Source organism: Elaeis guineensis, chromosome 1 (assembly GCF_000442705.2).
Source record: "Elaeis guineensis isolate ETL-2024a chromosome 1, EG11, whole genome shotgun sequence".
Lineage (NCBI taxonomy): Eukaryota > Viridiplantae > Streptophyta > Magnoliopsida > Arecales > Arecaceae > Elaeis > Elaeis guineensis.
In genome coordinates this window covers 109,627,359-109,644,728 of record NC_025993.2, presented here as the reverse complement: position 1 = coordinate 109,644,728, position 17,370 = coordinate 109,627,359, and the positions used below count along the sequence as shown (strand labels likewise).

The 17,370-nt window shown below is 38.8% G+C and overlaps 2 protein-coding genes and 1 long non-coding RNA gene across 3 annotated transcripts; 2 read left to right on the top strand and 1 right to left on the bottom strand.

Moving 5' to 3' along the window:
- Window positions 1-2,262: 2,262 nt before the first annotated feature.
- LOC105038472 (uncharacterized) lies at window positions 2,263-3,142 on the top strand. Its single transcript, XM_010914277.4, has one exon. It carries the CDS (start codon window positions 2,375-2,377, stop codon window positions 2,888-2,890), a length of 516 nt encoding a protein of 171 aa, XP_010912579.1. The 5' UTR covers window positions 2,263-2,374; the 3' UTR covers window positions 2,891-3,142.
- A 922-nt stretch (window positions 3,143-4,064) lies between these two features.
- Window positions 4,065-8,323, bottom strand: LOC105038471 (uncharacterized). Its single transcript, XR_830733.3, has 3 exons — window positions 8,187-8,323; window positions 6,533-6,614; window positions 4,065-4,710 (listed from the first exon to the last, which is right to left on the bottom strand). It is a non-coding gene; the product is annotated as an uncharacterized lncRNA (long non-coding RNA).
- Window positions 8,324-12,718: 4,395 nt separating this feature from the next.
- LOC105038470 (uncharacterized) lies at window positions 12,719-16,654 on the top strand. Its single transcript, XM_010914276.4, has 2 exons — window positions 12,719-15,386; window positions 16,050-16,654. Exons 1-2 carry the CDS (start codon window positions 12,842-12,844, stop codon window positions 16,355-16,357), a joined length of 2,853 nt encoding a protein of 950 aa, XP_010912578.1. The 5' UTR covers window positions 12,719-12,841; the 3' UTR covers window positions 16,358-16,654.
- Window positions 16,655-17,370: the final 716 nt, after the last annotated feature.

Here is a 17,370-nt window from a genome sequence, read left to right as displayed (position 1 = left end):
GATCTCATGGTTTTCTTCTAATACTATTACACATGATAAGGATTAACCATTATAATAAATCACAAGCTAGGGGATAACTTTACCATTCACTTTAGGGGTGATTGGATCCCAAGAATTCAAACATAAGCAAACAATTGAATTGATTGAAAGCCAGTTCATATTTCAGCCACTTTCTAACAACCAAATACCAAAAGTTTCAAAACCACTACTTTCCATAATCCGCTTTCCAAATAAACTAAATACCTCTCACTACAGCAGAAGTAACCTCTCATGACTCCCTTCTCCTGAAGCAGCCACTTCCTACTTCAGCCACTCGGTGAAACCAAACTTTTACCGTGCATACAACATAAAGTATGAATGGCTAAAATTCTCCAATTTTAACTAAAATAATTTATTAATTATATAACCTGATAAATATACTTTTATAATATATAATATTAGTAGTATCACACACATATAAATGCATAATTGATTGTATGGATGTCTGTTTCAAATTAAGTTCCCATTTCGTATAGAGAGATAAAAGGTCAAAAAATATTTTCTTTATGGATTAGTTACACTTATGTAGCTTTCTCATAAAAAATAGGAAAATGGGGAGATGCGTGTTAGGATTCTATTGAAGAATCCATGCACTTAGATGGATGGACTCAAAAGTATATAAGCACATACCCAATCTTACGTATAGAGCCTGAGGGATGGAACCTAAAACGAAGGACTAAGTGAGAGCATTGAGGTTTTGATAAGCAAAGAAGGATTGTAGGCCTTGATACTATGCTAAAATCCTATCTAAAAATCCAAACATTTAGATGGATGAGACCAAGAGTATATTAACACCATATAAATCCTTAACCTATCCGATGCAGAGCTATTATTCCTTCATAATATATATCAACAAATAAGATTGCATTGCATAAAGCCATCTTAAAAATGAAATCTATTGTATGGAGGGGAGATAGTTGCCCAAACATCACCCGGCACAACTTGGTCTTGGAAGTTAGTAGTAGCTCTAGAGATATAGTATTTAGTTCAAGAATAAACTATGCTTAAAGCTTGGAAAAAAGTTCTATATTTGTCAAACACCTTCTAAAATTAGATATAAGCAAGGAACATATTGTTCCTACCAAATTAGCTAGATATAAGTTATTTTAAAATGAAAACTATTATAAACTATTTTAATCATAAAGTTTTTTTATTGACAAAAGTTTTCTAAAAGTTTTCTTGACCTAGAGTTATTTTATAAAGAATAGCCAAACAAAACAAGATTAATTTGTGAAGGAACTACTCCTATAGTTGCAATCATACCTATTCCATTTTTCTTATCCTTGAATCAAATGCATGGATCCTATTCCTCCCCACCAAACCTTAGCTGCCCAATCCTCTGCTAGCCACTTTATTCTTTTCTAGTCATTCTTTAATTATAATTAACTTCTGATTGCTGCCTAAGGTGGAGCGCAAATATGTGTTTAATACACTGCTAAACTTGCTGTTCCATTTTTCTTATTCTTGAATCAAATGTATGGATCCTATTCCTCCCCACCAAACCTTAGCTGCCCAATCCTCTGTTAGCCACTTAATTCTTTTCTAGTCATTCTTGTAATAAAATTAACTTCTGATTGCTGCCTAAGGTGGAGCATAAATATGTGTTTAATACACTGATAACCTTGCTGTTCCACTTTTCTTATTCTTGAATCAAATGTATGGATCCTATTCCTCCCCCGCAAAACCTCAGCTGCCAATCCTCTGTTAGTCACTTTATTCTTTTCTAGTAATTGTTTAAATATAAGTATATAATTAACTTCTGATTGCTGCCTAAGATGGAGCACAAATATGTGTTTAATACACTGCCAACATTGCTTCCGTGAGACCAAACACCATGTTCGTGCATCAAGTCTCAAGTCTCAGCGGTTTGATGAAAAGCACATGAGTTATGGGCCATTAAAGTGTGCATGATTAATTGTAATTCCACCAAACATTTAAAGCAAAGCTACAGTGGCATTAAAGTTCACAGTACTCCCTGCCCTCTGCTTTCGATTGGATAAGCACTAATAAGGTTTTGGACATCATTAAATTAAAGACCAAACCATTTAAGCACCTTTTTCCTCCACTACCAGCCGCTCCCCCTTTGTGTTGGGTGGATTCACTGGCCAACGGTCCCTCCCTCGCCAGCGGGTCCCGCCAAAACCAAACGCACCCAGGAAGAGAACAGAGAGCGACTCCGGCGGTGGATGAGATGTCTCAACCTTGTGAAAAGGATCACATGGACAACAAATAGACTCTTTGACGCCCACTTCTTTCCACCCTTTAGTTGGAGCTAGTGATACACCCCAATAGAGATACAGTTCAATTCCTTAGGAGAACACAGGCTTAGAAGGTGATGAGCAACATGGATGAGTTCAGCTTCCCTACCATTCCAGTAGAACAGGAGCCCCTCTGCCAGCTCCCCTTCCCTCTGTGGTTCGTCTCCTCCATCGCCGACCAAGAGACCGACCATCATCACCGGAGAAGCTTCTCTTCACCTGAAGAAGCTGCAAAGATGGCCGACGCACTTGAGTTGGCCTCGTCGGCACTCAGTCTGGATGACAAGGACCAGTTTCTCAATGATGAAGAGAGGATGGACATGCTGTGGGAGGATTTCAATGAAGAACTACGCCGGATGTCTTGCGATCGAAAGATGGATGCGGCGAACGGGGAGGCGAGCTCGAACTCATCGTCAACGGATTCGAGAAGGCATGGCATGGTGGATCTACCCTGCATTCAGGCCTTCGGCGCATCAACGAGTAGCAGCATCATTCACCATAGAAGGCCAAGCTGGCTTTTGATGCTGAAGGTATTGAAGAAGCTGTTCTTGATTCAGAAGACTGGTTCTTCCAAGAGGAAATCACTTCAGTGAAGATAAGATATCATCCTCTAAGAATTCCACTATGGTTTGTAGCTTTCCACTCTTTATAGACCATAGGAGCTGAATCCAGAGGTTAGAAGGAGCATGAGCCACTACAGATTCAAAAAAAAAAAAAGAAACTTTGTAATCTCTTTGTTCTGGAGGTAAATACTATAGAGAGGAAGTCATCTTGTTTATATGTAGCTATGTATATCAATGGCAATAAAAAATTTGTATGATAATAAAAGTTTTCTCTTCTTTTTCTCCTCCCCTTTTTGGTTTGCTAAAATTAGAAATTTAGTTGATAATTTGATTTCTAACCGCATATTGCCCGTCTTCATTAATGTAATATCCTCCATCATAAATTAGACATACCAAGCATGTTAGCAATTTAGTTGATTTGATTTGTAACATTTTAATGCTTGTCTTCATACTTCTATTATAAATTAGACACACCAACAACCATGCGTTCATTTTAATTCCAATTGTTGCAAACTTTGGCCTTTCTTCTTGCAACAAGGACGAGAAGAACACGTGCTCTCAAGTGGAGACATGGGTGCTCACGGAGTAGCTTTTTTTCCTTTGTCTTCTTTGGGTGCAACGCTATGAGGACGGCCATGAGGAGGGCTTCCAACCACCTTATTGACATCGACAACAAAAATTAGTTGGGTGGTGGTTCTGATGCCAGGCTGGTCTTGTACCATTTTCGTCCATTTCGATAACATCTGCACTCATAATAATAAAATTGGGGAATTGATGTCACCACATTTATACTTGGCTTCTTCATTTGGTAAGCAACATCGCGCTGTTGGATGATGAGATCATTCTCATGTAATGGTGAAATCATATAAAAAAGATGGAAGTAATAATATTGGCCAATTTGAGGCACAAGAGAGACAACATGTGTATTTGAAGACTGGGAGGTGGAGCATGAGAAAAGATGGCTGAGCATTTTCTAAATTTATATTAGCCAAAGCGGACATGAGGCATGCTGTAGCTTCCTTGTCTTGTATAACACAATAAGAGTCAATAAAAATAAGAGAGAGAAAAAATAGATCGACAGGAGGAAGTGGTATGAAGTCATAATCCTACTTCTAGTTGATCATAAATTCATCTTCATTAATCAAGGAAATTCGACAGGAAAGTACCATCCTAACTCATGCTTCATAAGCATCCAGAGCTCCTTTACAAGCCTGCATGGTAAAGTCTTTGCTTCCTCCAAATTTAAGAAATAAAATATCTTCAAAAGCATCCCATATTCATCAAGATTGTCTTCTTCCTCAGCTAACATGGGACCTTTTACACAGCATCCAGCCATATATTCTATATACATTCTGACAGACTAGAAACCCAGGTGCCTATTGTTACTACCACATTGCACTTTCCAGTCTACATGAAACATCGCAATGACCACATGAGCCCTACCTGAACAGCTACTATCTTGTTTGGCCATTTTCGTGGTGAGAGACCCGAAGATATCAGATAAACAATTTTTTGTGATAAAAGCATGTACAAAAATATATACTTACATCTCAAAGTAATCATGTACATAGCATTGATTAAGAATTTCCAGAAGGCAACCTGTGGTGTTGACTAGTATTTCAAATGTGAGGAACCCCAATACAGGGTGTGGCAGATACAAAGACAGGCACACTAGGAAAGTTCAAAGTTTCTACAGGACATCATGGCTGCTCCGAAGGATGTGGAAATAAATGTTGTGACATGTAAAATTTTGTGTGCTGCACTTGACTGATTTCAAATGACCAAGAACTTGTGGAGTGCTGCCATTCACCACTTCCACATTTTACACTCTCAACATAATCCCTGCAGCCCTGCAGAAAGAAGGGTAATGTTATAAATGAGTTGTTTGAGAGACCGACCATAAAGTTCAGTATTGTATGAACAATATCAGCAGCCAACTTGTCACATTTGAGTATACCAAAGAATGCCACTGTATTAAAGAATGAAAAATCTTTTGGTAAACTAACAACTTCATCAGATATAATATCCAACTGCAAATTAAGGTCTCTGGATGGAAAAGAAGGAAAAGGTTTTCGAAGTTCCAAAATCGCAGAACAAAAGTGACTTTGCAGAGCACAATAGATTCATATGATGTGGTTTGTAAAATACATAACATAAAACAAACTTCTGCATCAATATGAATTTACAAAGGCTAGTTTTCACCATACTGAACAAGAGTTGCAACCATGATAAGATGTAATGGCAGTACCTAGCTAAATTTACCGTACAGCACTTTACTGAAGAAGATCAGACGAGTCCAGAAGCCAGGTTGCTCTTTGAGATAAGAGCCTGGCAAGAGCTACTTTTATCATGATCCAATTAATACATATCTTAGAAAAACAAGCACAGGCAGCACAGCACGGCTACAGAGAGTCCCTATTGAGATTTTTCACTCCCAAGGCAGATTTAGATAGTACTCCATAAACAATCAGGAAGAACAAATTTTCTGCTGAGCTTATTTACCACCTCTTTGAAATGGCCCAAATACATACTACATTGACCATATGGACATACAACACCTTTTAACCAAATTACATGGTGATTTCAAGGTATTGTCAATGCTGATTTCTTCTTGGGCTATGCTTGAACAATATTGTTGCTTGTCAGTTAATCATATCAGAACTAGAAGATGAACCACCATACAACCAAGACATTGAACAGAATAGTATTCAGAGAGCCAACTCCTCCAATTTTCTTAAACCCTTCCGAAACAAGTTGAACAATAACTAGGATATTGAACAGAAAAGTATTCAAATGGCCAACTCATCCAATCTTCTTAAACCCTTCCGAAACATGAGCACTCAAAGGTACTCTATATCCTGATTGCTTATAAAGCTGGTGCTAGTTATTTTGTAGTTAATATCTACCAGTTTGATGTCAGAAAATGATGTCTATACATAGTTTTAACAATAGGAAAAAACATTCTGCATTGCCTAATCAAGTATCAATCCACATCTGGGCTCAAGAAAAAAGAAAAAGAAAGAATTAATGAGAAGATTTAGAGAGATCCTCCAGATTTAAGATATTGCTCAGGAAATACTTTGACCCAGGTCGGTGTCATTATGAAACAAAATCCATATTGTATCTACAAATGCATTCACGCATGCATTTGCACATAGATGTGCAATGCTTGTTGTGCCTTACTACACCTGGATAAAGAAATCTCATCCTCATCCCTTCCTACCCTCCTCACCCTCCTACACAAGCACTGACATATTTGTGGTGCTAAGGATCTATCATATGCCGCCTAAACATGAATTTGTAAATATGGCCCTTTATACAAACATTCAGTGGTTATTTACTCCCTTAGAATACCCACAACTGCTGATTAATACCATGATCACTACCATTCTAAATACATGATATTTTTATAAAATTTAAGACTAAACCACATCAACGTTCCAAACTGCATTCTCTGTGTCCTAGAGAGACGTGAACATGTCTGCACAGTTTCTCAAATAAAAAAAAAGAAAATAAGTATCTCTTCCAGTGAATATACAGCAAATAAATGTCCAAACTAACATGCTTTAACTTATCTGACTCTGCAGAAACCGCAAATCATGACTTAAGCTTTCCTAATACAATATTTCATCATGGTTTAAGCTTTACTAATACAAGATTTCTTTTACTTACATGGAAAGTTATTGCCAAGAGATGATCAACTTCTACAAGCATATACTTTCATGCTGTCAGTTTGAATTAGTTTTCAGAAGTCCTGCAAGTGAAGCATAATGTGTTGAGTTATAGTTGTATTTTTGCAGCACGCTTGCAACAATTCGATGACATTAAGACATCTTAAACAAGAATCAAACAAGTCAAAGTCTAGCAATTTTAGAATAAAATAGTATGCTAATTTAAGGTTTTATGATATGAAAGCCCATAAATTCACTAAGAGAATAAATAAATGCACATTGCAATCACATTTAGTCAAAGGAGAAACTTATGTAGGTGCCACTGTTCAGAAGCTCATCATTAGCAACATGAGCTTTTACATCATTCGTCAAGTTAGTTCTCAATTTCTCTCCAGAGAAGATGGCCTAAGCCCTGAATATGGCAAAGACATTGTCTGAGAATTCCTGCCTTAAAAATCCTATCCAACAATCATTGAGCAGCCACTCAACCTAGACATGCCACTTTTGACAAACTTGTATTTGATTCTTGATATATTCCTGTTCCTTCAACTCTCTACCTAAAATACCTTGACAAAATAAAGAACCCCCAATGATGGACTATTTCCAAGTATTGGTCCCTTTTGACCATAACATTCGAACAGATGAGTCAGGCGAGATGATAATTACAATAGCTGCATCTTTTCATGTAAACTCTTGTCACTTTCAGAAAAAGTTGTATATTATACCAGTTCATCTAAGAAGAACCAAGCATGAGCCACAGAACAAGTGGTTCATCATGCCCATATCATTATTTACAACTCACATGTATAACCCATTTAAAGTGTTGCAATGTAAGAGTTTTTGAGTGTCACGATATCTGATTCTTCTAACCACCTTAAAACTTATCTCATGTCACGTGTTGAGGTAATTGATCTCATAAGTCATAAGGTGCACGCACCACACCCAAGATTAATCTTGTAATCCTTGTTTAAAATCATAACGATGAAGCTTTGTCCCAGCTACGTTGTGTCAGTTTCTTTGAATCCTGCCCCAATGTTCATCAATATCAAGTTGGGATCCACTTAATACTTAAACTCGCCTTCTATGACTGGCTACACTCCACCTTTTTTGTCTGCACTTGGGGCTGACATTGATGGGTTTCTAGTATTCATTGTTTGGTTGAAAAAATAAAAACGAAACCCGAAGTTGTTGTTTATACCGTACATTCTTTAACTCATCATTGAGAATAATGGTATGGCACCAGGGATATCTCAAAAAAAAAGGACCTTGCTATTTTATATTTTTGTGTTGAAAAAGACAATGAAGAAAAATTAACTAGACTGAAAAAAATGCATAATGAAACCCTTTTCTTTGAAAATTGTTTGTAAAATGTTTAGAGCTTTTGGTAGCAAAGATCTATTGCTTCCAAAAACGACTGAAAAATATAAAGCATGGAATGGTAGATTTTTTACATCAATCTCCATTTGGTATTTGACCAATTTAACTGGACACAAATACACGACAATGCCAAGCAAGTCCCAAGGAATCTGCAAATTATTTTCCTACATCAACCCAAAGGCCATTCTCAATCTGTATAGCTTCGTCCCCGCTAATCTATATTGCAATTGCTGAATTGAGTGCAGATGAGAATGCGGATGGGGGAATGGAATCCATACCGCTGGGGGATGAAGTTGTTCTTGGTGAGGCAGGATTGGATGTCGCAGGCCTCCTTCTTGCACGGTTCGGTTCTTTTGCTCGGCTGCGGCACATCACGATCCAAAGAAAAATTCCACGATCCGGTCGATCGAGAGAGAATGGAAACTAATACTACCTCCGGCCTGGCGCCCCTGTTCTTGTGTACGGTTTCCTCCTCTCGTGGCGGACGCAACCCTTGTTCGGAAATGTCGACCAACGTCGCTGCCTCTTCGTTTTTGGCTTGGGAAGTCAACGAAGTATCGCATCACCGAGTCCTCCCCGGATGATAGGCTGAAAATTTTATACTTATACACATATTTTTTTAAGGTCTAACCGCATTGGATTTGATTGCATCCAATTTTAATATGGATCGAAATTTTTTACGGTATTCAAAAAATATCACATGATGCTGTTGTATATATTAAAAATTTATTTAAAAAAAATAATTATATAATATTTATTTAAATTATTTAAATATTTTTGAAATTTATTTTTTTTAATATTTTAACGCATATGTGCGGCCACTCATCTTTGGATCGATATTTTCGAAGCATGCGTAGCACTTTACTTTTTAAGTACAATAGGATCCGTTTCTTTTTAACGTATAAGAATCGGTTGACACTTTAATTATTTGGACCAAGCCGATAAAATTGGACATGATCAAATCAGGGACAAAGTAGATTCAAGCAAGATTCAGTTAAACATGGTTTAAGCTAGGACTAGATTAGCCCCAGCTCGCTAGCACCCAGAGGTTTAAATTTGCTGCTTTATTGCCTAGTGATGCCATGTAAAAAGCTATAGCTGAAATATTAAAATTGATCAATTGCTAATAGGACCTGGAATAGACCATTTCTTGATGAGCCTTTTTCAAATAAAATAGTAGATCAAATCATATCAATTCCTTTGCCTATTAATGACTGTCATGATGGGCTAGTTTTGTCTTCAACTGGTACAACTACATTGAAGATTAAAGATGTTTACAACATCACGTACAGAGCAGCTAAATCGGAGAATGAAAGTAATTTCAGCTGGATATGGAAGTTAAAGCGACTGTAAGGGTTAAAATTTTTTGTTGGAATGTAGGTTTAAGACATTTGATTTGCAAGGACTTGCTTCTATCTATAGGTATCTTACATCACAATAATGCATTCTACGATCTCTGCCATGAATATATTAAGGATATTCAGCATGTACTTATTGAATGCTCCTATGCACTCCAGGTATGGAGTGAAGTTACCGATCACCATCCAAGTATTCCTCAAATTAATTCCATTCAAGATCTAATTGAGTGCTAACCAAAAAATTTTATAATTGATTATGATAAAACTATTATCTCTTATACATCTTGGGCTATTTGGATCTCTAGAAATGAATTTCTCTTTTAGAACAAGTAACTGAATTCAAGTTCGACATATCAACGAGTCTATCATCTTGCACATGAGTACTTCAACATGTTGGATAACAACCCCAATCCGACAATCTATAGCATCGGGATATCAACAACTCCGTGAGCTCTTCTAACCCTCGTCATCAGTTGGTTTCTTGGGTATCCCCTCCCTGCAGCATCGTGAAGGTGAGTTTTCATGCTTCTTGGATAAATATTGAAGCAAGTATTGGCTGTATTATTAGAGACTACAATGGTAATGTCTTGTTTGTAGCTTCAAAAAAGACCCAAGCTCCTTCAGTGCCTCTTGCTAAATTCTATGCGGCTTGGAAAGGCCTTACTATCACTACTTTGGTTGAAAGGAGATTTGGCTGTAGTGGTTAAATGGATCTTAGATCTTCATTAAGGCAGATCATTTGAAGCTGATGGATGGTTTTGCCATTCTCTCCTTACTGACATTAAGCTTTGTTTGTACTCTTTGAGCTTCTTCTTCATATCCCATGTTTTTCGTAAAGCCAACTAAGCTACTAATAGATTGACTTGGTTACAATGTTTAGCTAATTTTCATTATGCATGCTTCCCTGCTTTCTTTTGAAATAATAACTCTTGTTTTGGCTAACATATCAGGAGTTCAATTTCCCCATTTCTAGTTGTTGTTGTTGGGCCTTTGACCCCCTTGTAACCCAAAAAAAAAAATACAAGTTAGGGCAATGGGATGACTAAGCTGCAAGGTTGTAACCACTTTATTCAACAACCCTTAAACATGACGTCGTGGAGATTAGGTGAATTACCGACTAATAAAAGAGATTGGCTAGACTAATTGATATTGGAGAAGAGACAACCAATCTTATGTTTGCTTGGGGTCATAAGAGGAAGGATAGATGGGATTGGAATGATAGATAGCTTCCACCTACCATTTGATTTAAAAAAACTTAGGAAGAATAGATAAAAAGAAAAGATTGTCCATCTATCTAAGGCACCAATTTGTATCATCCCAAATTAGGAAAATGCAAGAATGGATGAAATATATAAGGAATAGGTTTCTATATTGACAAAATTAAGCTTTCCACCTCCTAGAGAGATATTTGACAAATTCTCTCTCTCCAATGGTCGGCTGGCACCTCCTCCTCCCTTCCCCCTCTCACCTCTAACTCTTTCTCCCTCATGCTTCCTTGTTCCTCTTTCTTCCCCCTTCCTCTCTCTTCTCCCTCCAACTCCCTTTCTATCTTCCTCTCTCAACCCCTGGCTCATGGTCCCATTGGCTAGATTCGACTTTTGTCGAGGCCCCCCTCTTTCTCTATCTTCCTACCTTCTCTCTCTCCCCCCTTCCATTCCTCTCATCCACATCCTTTTTCTTTCCCCCTTAATCTCTCTTCTCTCTCCTCTTCCAACTCTCTTTTTATCTTCCTCTCTCAGCCCCTAGTTCATGGTCTCATCAGCAAGATTCGGCTTTTGTTGAGGCCTCCCTCCTCTTCCCTCTCTTTTCCTTCCCTCCCTCTCTTCCCCATTCTCTTTCTTTCCCCCTTCCTCCCTTTCTCCTCCAACTCTCTTCCTATCTTCCCCTCTCAGCTTATGGTTCACGATCACGTCGGCTAGATCTAGCTTTCAACGAAGTCTCTTACTCTATCTACTTTCTTCCTTCGTCATCCTTTGTAATAGAGAATCCACGGGCAAGGCTCGCCCTCCACAGCAGAAATGACCTAGTGAAGATCCTCCTTTGGTGGTATACTACCTCCCCCTCTAAACCCGATCGAAGGGCCTCTCCTCCTCCCTCCCTCTCTCTCAAGCCTCTTCTCCTTTCCTTTTTTAGACTTCTCTGCCTTCTTCCTATCTCTTCTCTCCTCTTTTTTTTTCCCAACTATCAGTCGCCGGGCCCCTCTTCCCCCTCTCTCTCTCCTTCTCTCTCTCTCTCTCCCTCCCTCTCTCTTCTCTAGGCCACTGGGCTGCTCTCTTTTCTCTACCTCTCCTCTCTCTTCCCTTCTTCCCAATGATAGTTATCTTCAAATGAGTTGTCACGGACTAAATTTAGCCATTCGATAATCGTCAAACTTCTTCTTCCTTCTCTTATGCAGGATCGCTTCTCTCTTTTTTGAAAGGAGTCCATTACGATGCTTCACCATTTGGAAGTAATCTTTCCTTCTTCACCATCGGACATCTAAAAAAATTATTGTCGAGTTCCCAGATGGTTGGCCATGCTCTACTAACGGCAGGATACTACCTAAATTCGAAATTTAAATTTTGATGATATCTTAATGCTTGGATGGAGGGGGTTTTGACTTTGAATTTCAAAATTTAAATTTTTTTTTCTATATTGGTGGGATGTAGGACTAAGAAGTCATCATTTTTCTCAGACTATTTTCTTTTTATACTTCTTTTATTTTAATAAAATAATAAGTGGGTTCTTCCTCCTTTTCTATCAAAAAATATTAACAAAATTATTTATTGTTAACTTTTTGATAAAAAGCTCAACTCTACTTTATTTTTTCATTCATTTTATTTATATATATTTTTATTTTATCTATACAATTTAATTTCATTATCAATGATGTTAATTTTAGCACATAATTTTCATAATTATAAGTAAAAAAAATTAAAATTTGCTTCTTTTTTATTTATATTCTCTATTTTTTAATTAATTATTTATATAAAATTATCTAACTAATTAAATTAATTTATAAATTATTTATTTATTTATATAATTAAAATTTATTTATATATAATTAATTTATAAATTTAAAGGGAGTAGACTATGTGGGTATACGTGGGAATCCAACATCGAGGCGTCGAAAAATTCGAGACCCAAAACATCCATTCAAAGTCCCGGTCAAATGTGGGCCAACCGAAAGCTAATTCTGGAACTGGACCTCTCCATCGTTCCTATTTTCCCCCGACTGATCACTCGTCTATCAACATCCAATTTAGTATTCTCTTTCTCCGTCCAATCGTCACTTACTCACCATTCAGCCAATTCTATGCCTCAATGGAGACTCGGTCAGTCAACTCTGGCCCGAAGGAAACACCCACACATCTTCCGCTCCTCTCTCTGGCGTTCAATTCCTCCCACCTACGTGTTTCCTGGTTCAGTCTTGTGACCCGTTAGACTAAAACTCCTTCCTTGAAGCACTTCTTTCCTCCATTCCGTGTGTTCTGGTCTTTGGAAAATCTTTCTTTTCTAGTACAAAGGCAATATCTTTCTTCTCGTTTTAAGAAGATGATAGCCTCACCTCTTCTTTCGCAACAAATCCAGGAGAAATGGAGAGGTCTGCTCATGTCTTCCTCTTCTCATTCGTGTTCTTCTTTTCCTTCTCCTTACTCTTCGATTATGGGTTGGCGGGCACTTCGTTCGAGCTGGTCCGAAACCAGAGAGAAATCATGAAAAACCTCTCGCAGAGCCTCCCCACGTCTCCATCAAATCTGCTGTGGAACACCACGAACCCAGATCCCTGCCATTGGAGTCGGGTTGTCTGCTCCCCTGCGCCCGCGTCCAATGTGACGGGTCTCACCCTTTCCGGCCTCCGCCTTGGGTCTGCCAATGCCTCCATATCTTCTATCTTTGACCTCCTCTGCCGCCTAAATTCCTTGGAGTTTCTCGACCTCTCCCAAAACTCCCTCACTATCATCCCCTCCTGCTCCGGTCTTTCCAAGGTGAAGTCTCTCAACCTCAGCTACAATCACTGGAAAGCTCCTCTGCCTAGTTTCTCGAGTTTTGAATCCTTGGAATCTTTGGATCTGTCTTTTAACCACTTGGAAGATGTGGGTACCCAACTGGATGGGCTCAGACGATTGAAAAGATTCAATCTTTCTGCTAATTCCTTCAACGGCACCATCCCAGTTGGTGGTCGTGGTGGGAAATTTCCGAGCTTGGAAGCCCTGGTGCTCTCCATCAATCACTTCCAAGGTGATATCCGATGGATTTTAGATTATAAGAACCTTTCCATGTTGGATCTCAGTCAAAATGACCTTAGCGGTCCTATTCCGGATGGTATCCAGAGGCTTTCCAAGTTGGAAAATCTCATCCTTTCTTCCAATAATCTCACTGGGAAAATCCCTGATGGTTTGGCAATGATCAAGAACTTGTCCCGATTCGCCGCGAATCAAAACAAGTTCAATGGTTCTATTCCACCTGGAATTACTAAGCATCTGAAAATTTTGGACCTCAGCTACAATAACCTCACCGGAAAGATCCCATCTGGCCTCCTCTCTCCACCTACTTTAGCTTCTGTGGATCTGACCGGCAACCGACTTGAAGGCCCTATCCCTGAGAATTTGTCCCACAGTCTCTACCGACTGCGACTGGGAGGAAATTCGCTCAATGGGAGCATCCCGTCGGCAATCGGACAGGTCGCAGCTCTGACATATCTTGAGTTGGATGGCAATCATTTGAATGGAAGCATTCCATCACAGCTGGGGCACTGTAGGAATCTGACTCTGTTGAATCTGGCTTCCAATCAGTTGCAAGGGAGGTTGCTGAAGGATTTGGGTAATCTGCAACTACTAGTAGTTTTGAAGCTTCAAGGGAATCATCTTAGTGGAGAAATACCTAATGAGTTCCTCCAGTTAGGGAACTTGAGCACTCTCAATCTTAGCCAGAATTTACTCTCTGGGCAGATACCTTCCTTAATTTCCAGGTTGAAGAATCTTCAAGTCCTCAATTTACAAAGTAATGAATTCAATGGTTCAATACCAAATAATATTAGTGCCTTGGCATCCCTGCATGAGCTCCAGTTAGGAAACAACAAATTGAGTGGAACCATTCCAGATATGCCAACTAGCTTGACAGTTTTGAATCTCACCAGCAACCTCTTTAGGGGACCCATACCTTCAAGTCTTAGGGAGTTATCTAACTTGGAGATTCTTGATCTCTCAAACAATAAATTTAGTGGTGAGGTTCCAAATTTTCTTACTCAAATTCATACCCTGACAGAACTGGTGCTCTCTAATAATCAGCTCTCTGGGGTGCTTCCTAACTTTCCTTCATATGTCACTGTCATTGCCAGTGGAAACCAACTCATAAACTCAAATACAAGTTCTGAGATTAGGATAAAAAGAAACACAAATGCTTTAATCATCATTGCAGCTGTTGCTAGTGCCGCTATTGGTTTGGGCTTGGTGGCAGCTGTTCTTCGACTAATGGTTTCTAAGCAGTTCTATTGGGTTGAAGATGAAGGTATACAGCCAGCAGAGAACCTTCCTCAAGTAATTAATGGTTCTTTCATAACAGCAAATGGTATTCACAGGTCTAGCATCGACTTCACCAAAACAATGGAAATTGTTAGTAATCCAAGCAACATAATAATGAAGACTAGGTTCTCTACCTACTACAAGGCCACCATGCCCAATGAGGTAAGCTATACTGTAAAGAAGCTCAACTGGACTGACAAGATTTTCCAAATGGGGAGCCATGAAAGGTTTGGGAAAGAACTCGAGGTCTTAGGGAGGCTGAGCAGTTCAAATGTCATGGTTCCACTGGCATATGTCTTGACGGTAGATAGTGCTTACCTGTTCTATGAACATGTACACAAGGGGACTGTGTTTGATTTTCTTCACAAGGGCTTGGAAAATGCTTTGGATTGGCCATCTCGTTACAGCATAGCATTGGGGGTAGCTCAAGGATTGACTTTTCTCCATGGGTGCAATCAGCCAGTTCTCCTTCTTGATCTTTCAACTAAGAGTATCCACTTGAAGTCGGTTAAGGAGCCTCAAATAGGAGATGTTGAGCTCTGCAAAGCTATCGATCCTTCTAAAAGCACTGGAAGCCTTTCTACTGTTGCTGGCTCTGTTGGATACATTCCTCCAGGTGAGGCAGAATGCTACTTTTTTACTTCCTGTTCCTTTTATCATTATTATTATTAAAGTTGTGGTCATGCTAGCTACTGTTATAAATTCTGTGAAGTTCTCTCTTCCCAGGAGTCAAGTGGCTAAGGTATAGCGTAGCACGTTAGTGAAACATGTTAATTTGTCCAAAGGAACAGCTATGTTTTCTTGATTCAATTCAACTGCTATTTCACAAGTTATATCTTGGTTATTCTTTCTTGGATAGAAAGTTAATTTAACTTAATAACACAGCCATATTACCACCATTTTCGAGTTTCGAACTTATCGTGCTGGAGATAATTCTTTTTATATATGCTTCTCTGGGTGCTAATCCTGAGTGATATTCCTTCGAAACTATACAATTATGTGTTGCTCTGACTCTTTTAATAGTTAATCTGCTCATTCAGACTTTTCAAATTTCAAAACATCTTTCTTAGTGAGTTGATTATGCTAAAAAACAAACTTTTATCATGATAAAATCAGAAGCAAAATATCAAAAACAAAGCCTTGTTCGACCATGTGAGCCCCAGCTTCCTAGCATAGTCATCATTTTCTTTAGTCCAAATAAAAGAGGTCATAGAATGAAATTGTTGGTACATAAGCTATTGGTGAGCATACGTGTTCTAATTTATCTCTATGGTTGCAGAGTATGCATACACGATGAGGGTGACAATGCCCGGCAATGTTTACAGTTTTGGGGTCATCTTGCTGGAATTGCTGACTGGAAAACCACCAGTGATTGGGGGAATTGAGTTAGCTAAGTGGGCACTGCGCTGCTCCGCTAGGCCTGAAGAAAGGGAAAAGATACTTGATTCTAGGGTTTCTCAAGCATCACTTGCAGTTCATAGTCAGATGCTGTCAGTTCTGAAGGTTGCCCTGGCTTGTGTTAGTATCTCACCAGATGCAAGGCCCAAGATGCGGAATGTGTTGAGAATGCTATTCAACGCAAGCTAATGGCACAGGCAACTGAAGAAAAATGCGTTTTGCCATATGAGAAAGGTGGGTGGTTAGTAGATACACCCAAACTTAAATGTTATATAGGAGCTTAGCAGTTGTTTTCTCTTCATTTAGTCAATCCACACCCTTCTTTGTATCATAATGTGAGACCACAGTCCTTTCCTTTTTTCTGACCGACTCCCTAGATATAATTGGAAGCAGTCAATAGTACAAAGTAATGGTAAAGAGAGGAGACCATAGTTTTGTTGAAATTTTTGCTTTATATGTAGTAAAAGCATAAGGAACGGTTGCTTCTGCTTCAAGCTAGTATTTTCATTCAGGCTCGAGAATTATCCACAGCACGAGTGCCAAATCTTTTCAGCATTATTTACACAAAAATGTAGCAACATTGCTTTCTGAATTTTCTTTGACCTGTGTTGAAAGATGTTCTTCCCTGAGCAACCAAAACTACTGGTATATGTGACACTTGACCATCTAACATTTTCCTGGCGCATTGGTTCTATTAGTACACCTAATCGACCTCGGACCATGTGGCAGCACCGGTAAAAATTGGCATGTTGCCGATTTGATGATGAAGTTGGCAGATCGGTTTTATGCCAATTTGAATCAGCCTGAGATGTCTATCAATCTTGTATTGTGGTTGACTGAGTCAGCTACCGATTTGCTATCAGAGACATCAACCTTGACTGATATCTTTCAAGATCAGATATATTTTAAGTGAGCTACTCTTCAGCTGTGCTACAACTATATTACAGTTATACTTCGTAGGGATGAATGACAATCCACGATCTTCGTACAGCTGGCCATTCTGTTATAACAAATTAATAGTCTAACAAACAGATCCTCCAAATCATAACGGCTTAATAAATTCTCTACATAGCTTAACAGCTAAGTAACCTCCTTTATATAAAGGGTAATAGGGGTCTCTCCAAAGGATAAGTCAGAACTCTTAGAGCCAAGGGTCTGCTGAGCTCTCTCCTCCACTGAAGAAAATTTGGTTCTTCCTACTC

Bases quoted from the DNA above. Each gene is read 5' to 3' on its own strand.
- LOC105038472 (XM_010914277.4), top strand. From the start codon at position 2,375: ATGAGCAACATGGATGAGTTCAGCTTCCCTACCATTCCAGTAGAACAG.
- LOC105038470 (XM_010914276.4), top strand. From the start codon at position 12,842: ATGGAGAGGTCTGCTCATGTCTTCCTCTTCTCATTCGTGTTCTTCTTT. The intron at 15,387-16,049 runs GTGAGGCAGAAT...CTATGGTTGCAG, and splicing joins TGTTGGATACATTCCTCCAG to AGTATGCATACACGATGAGG.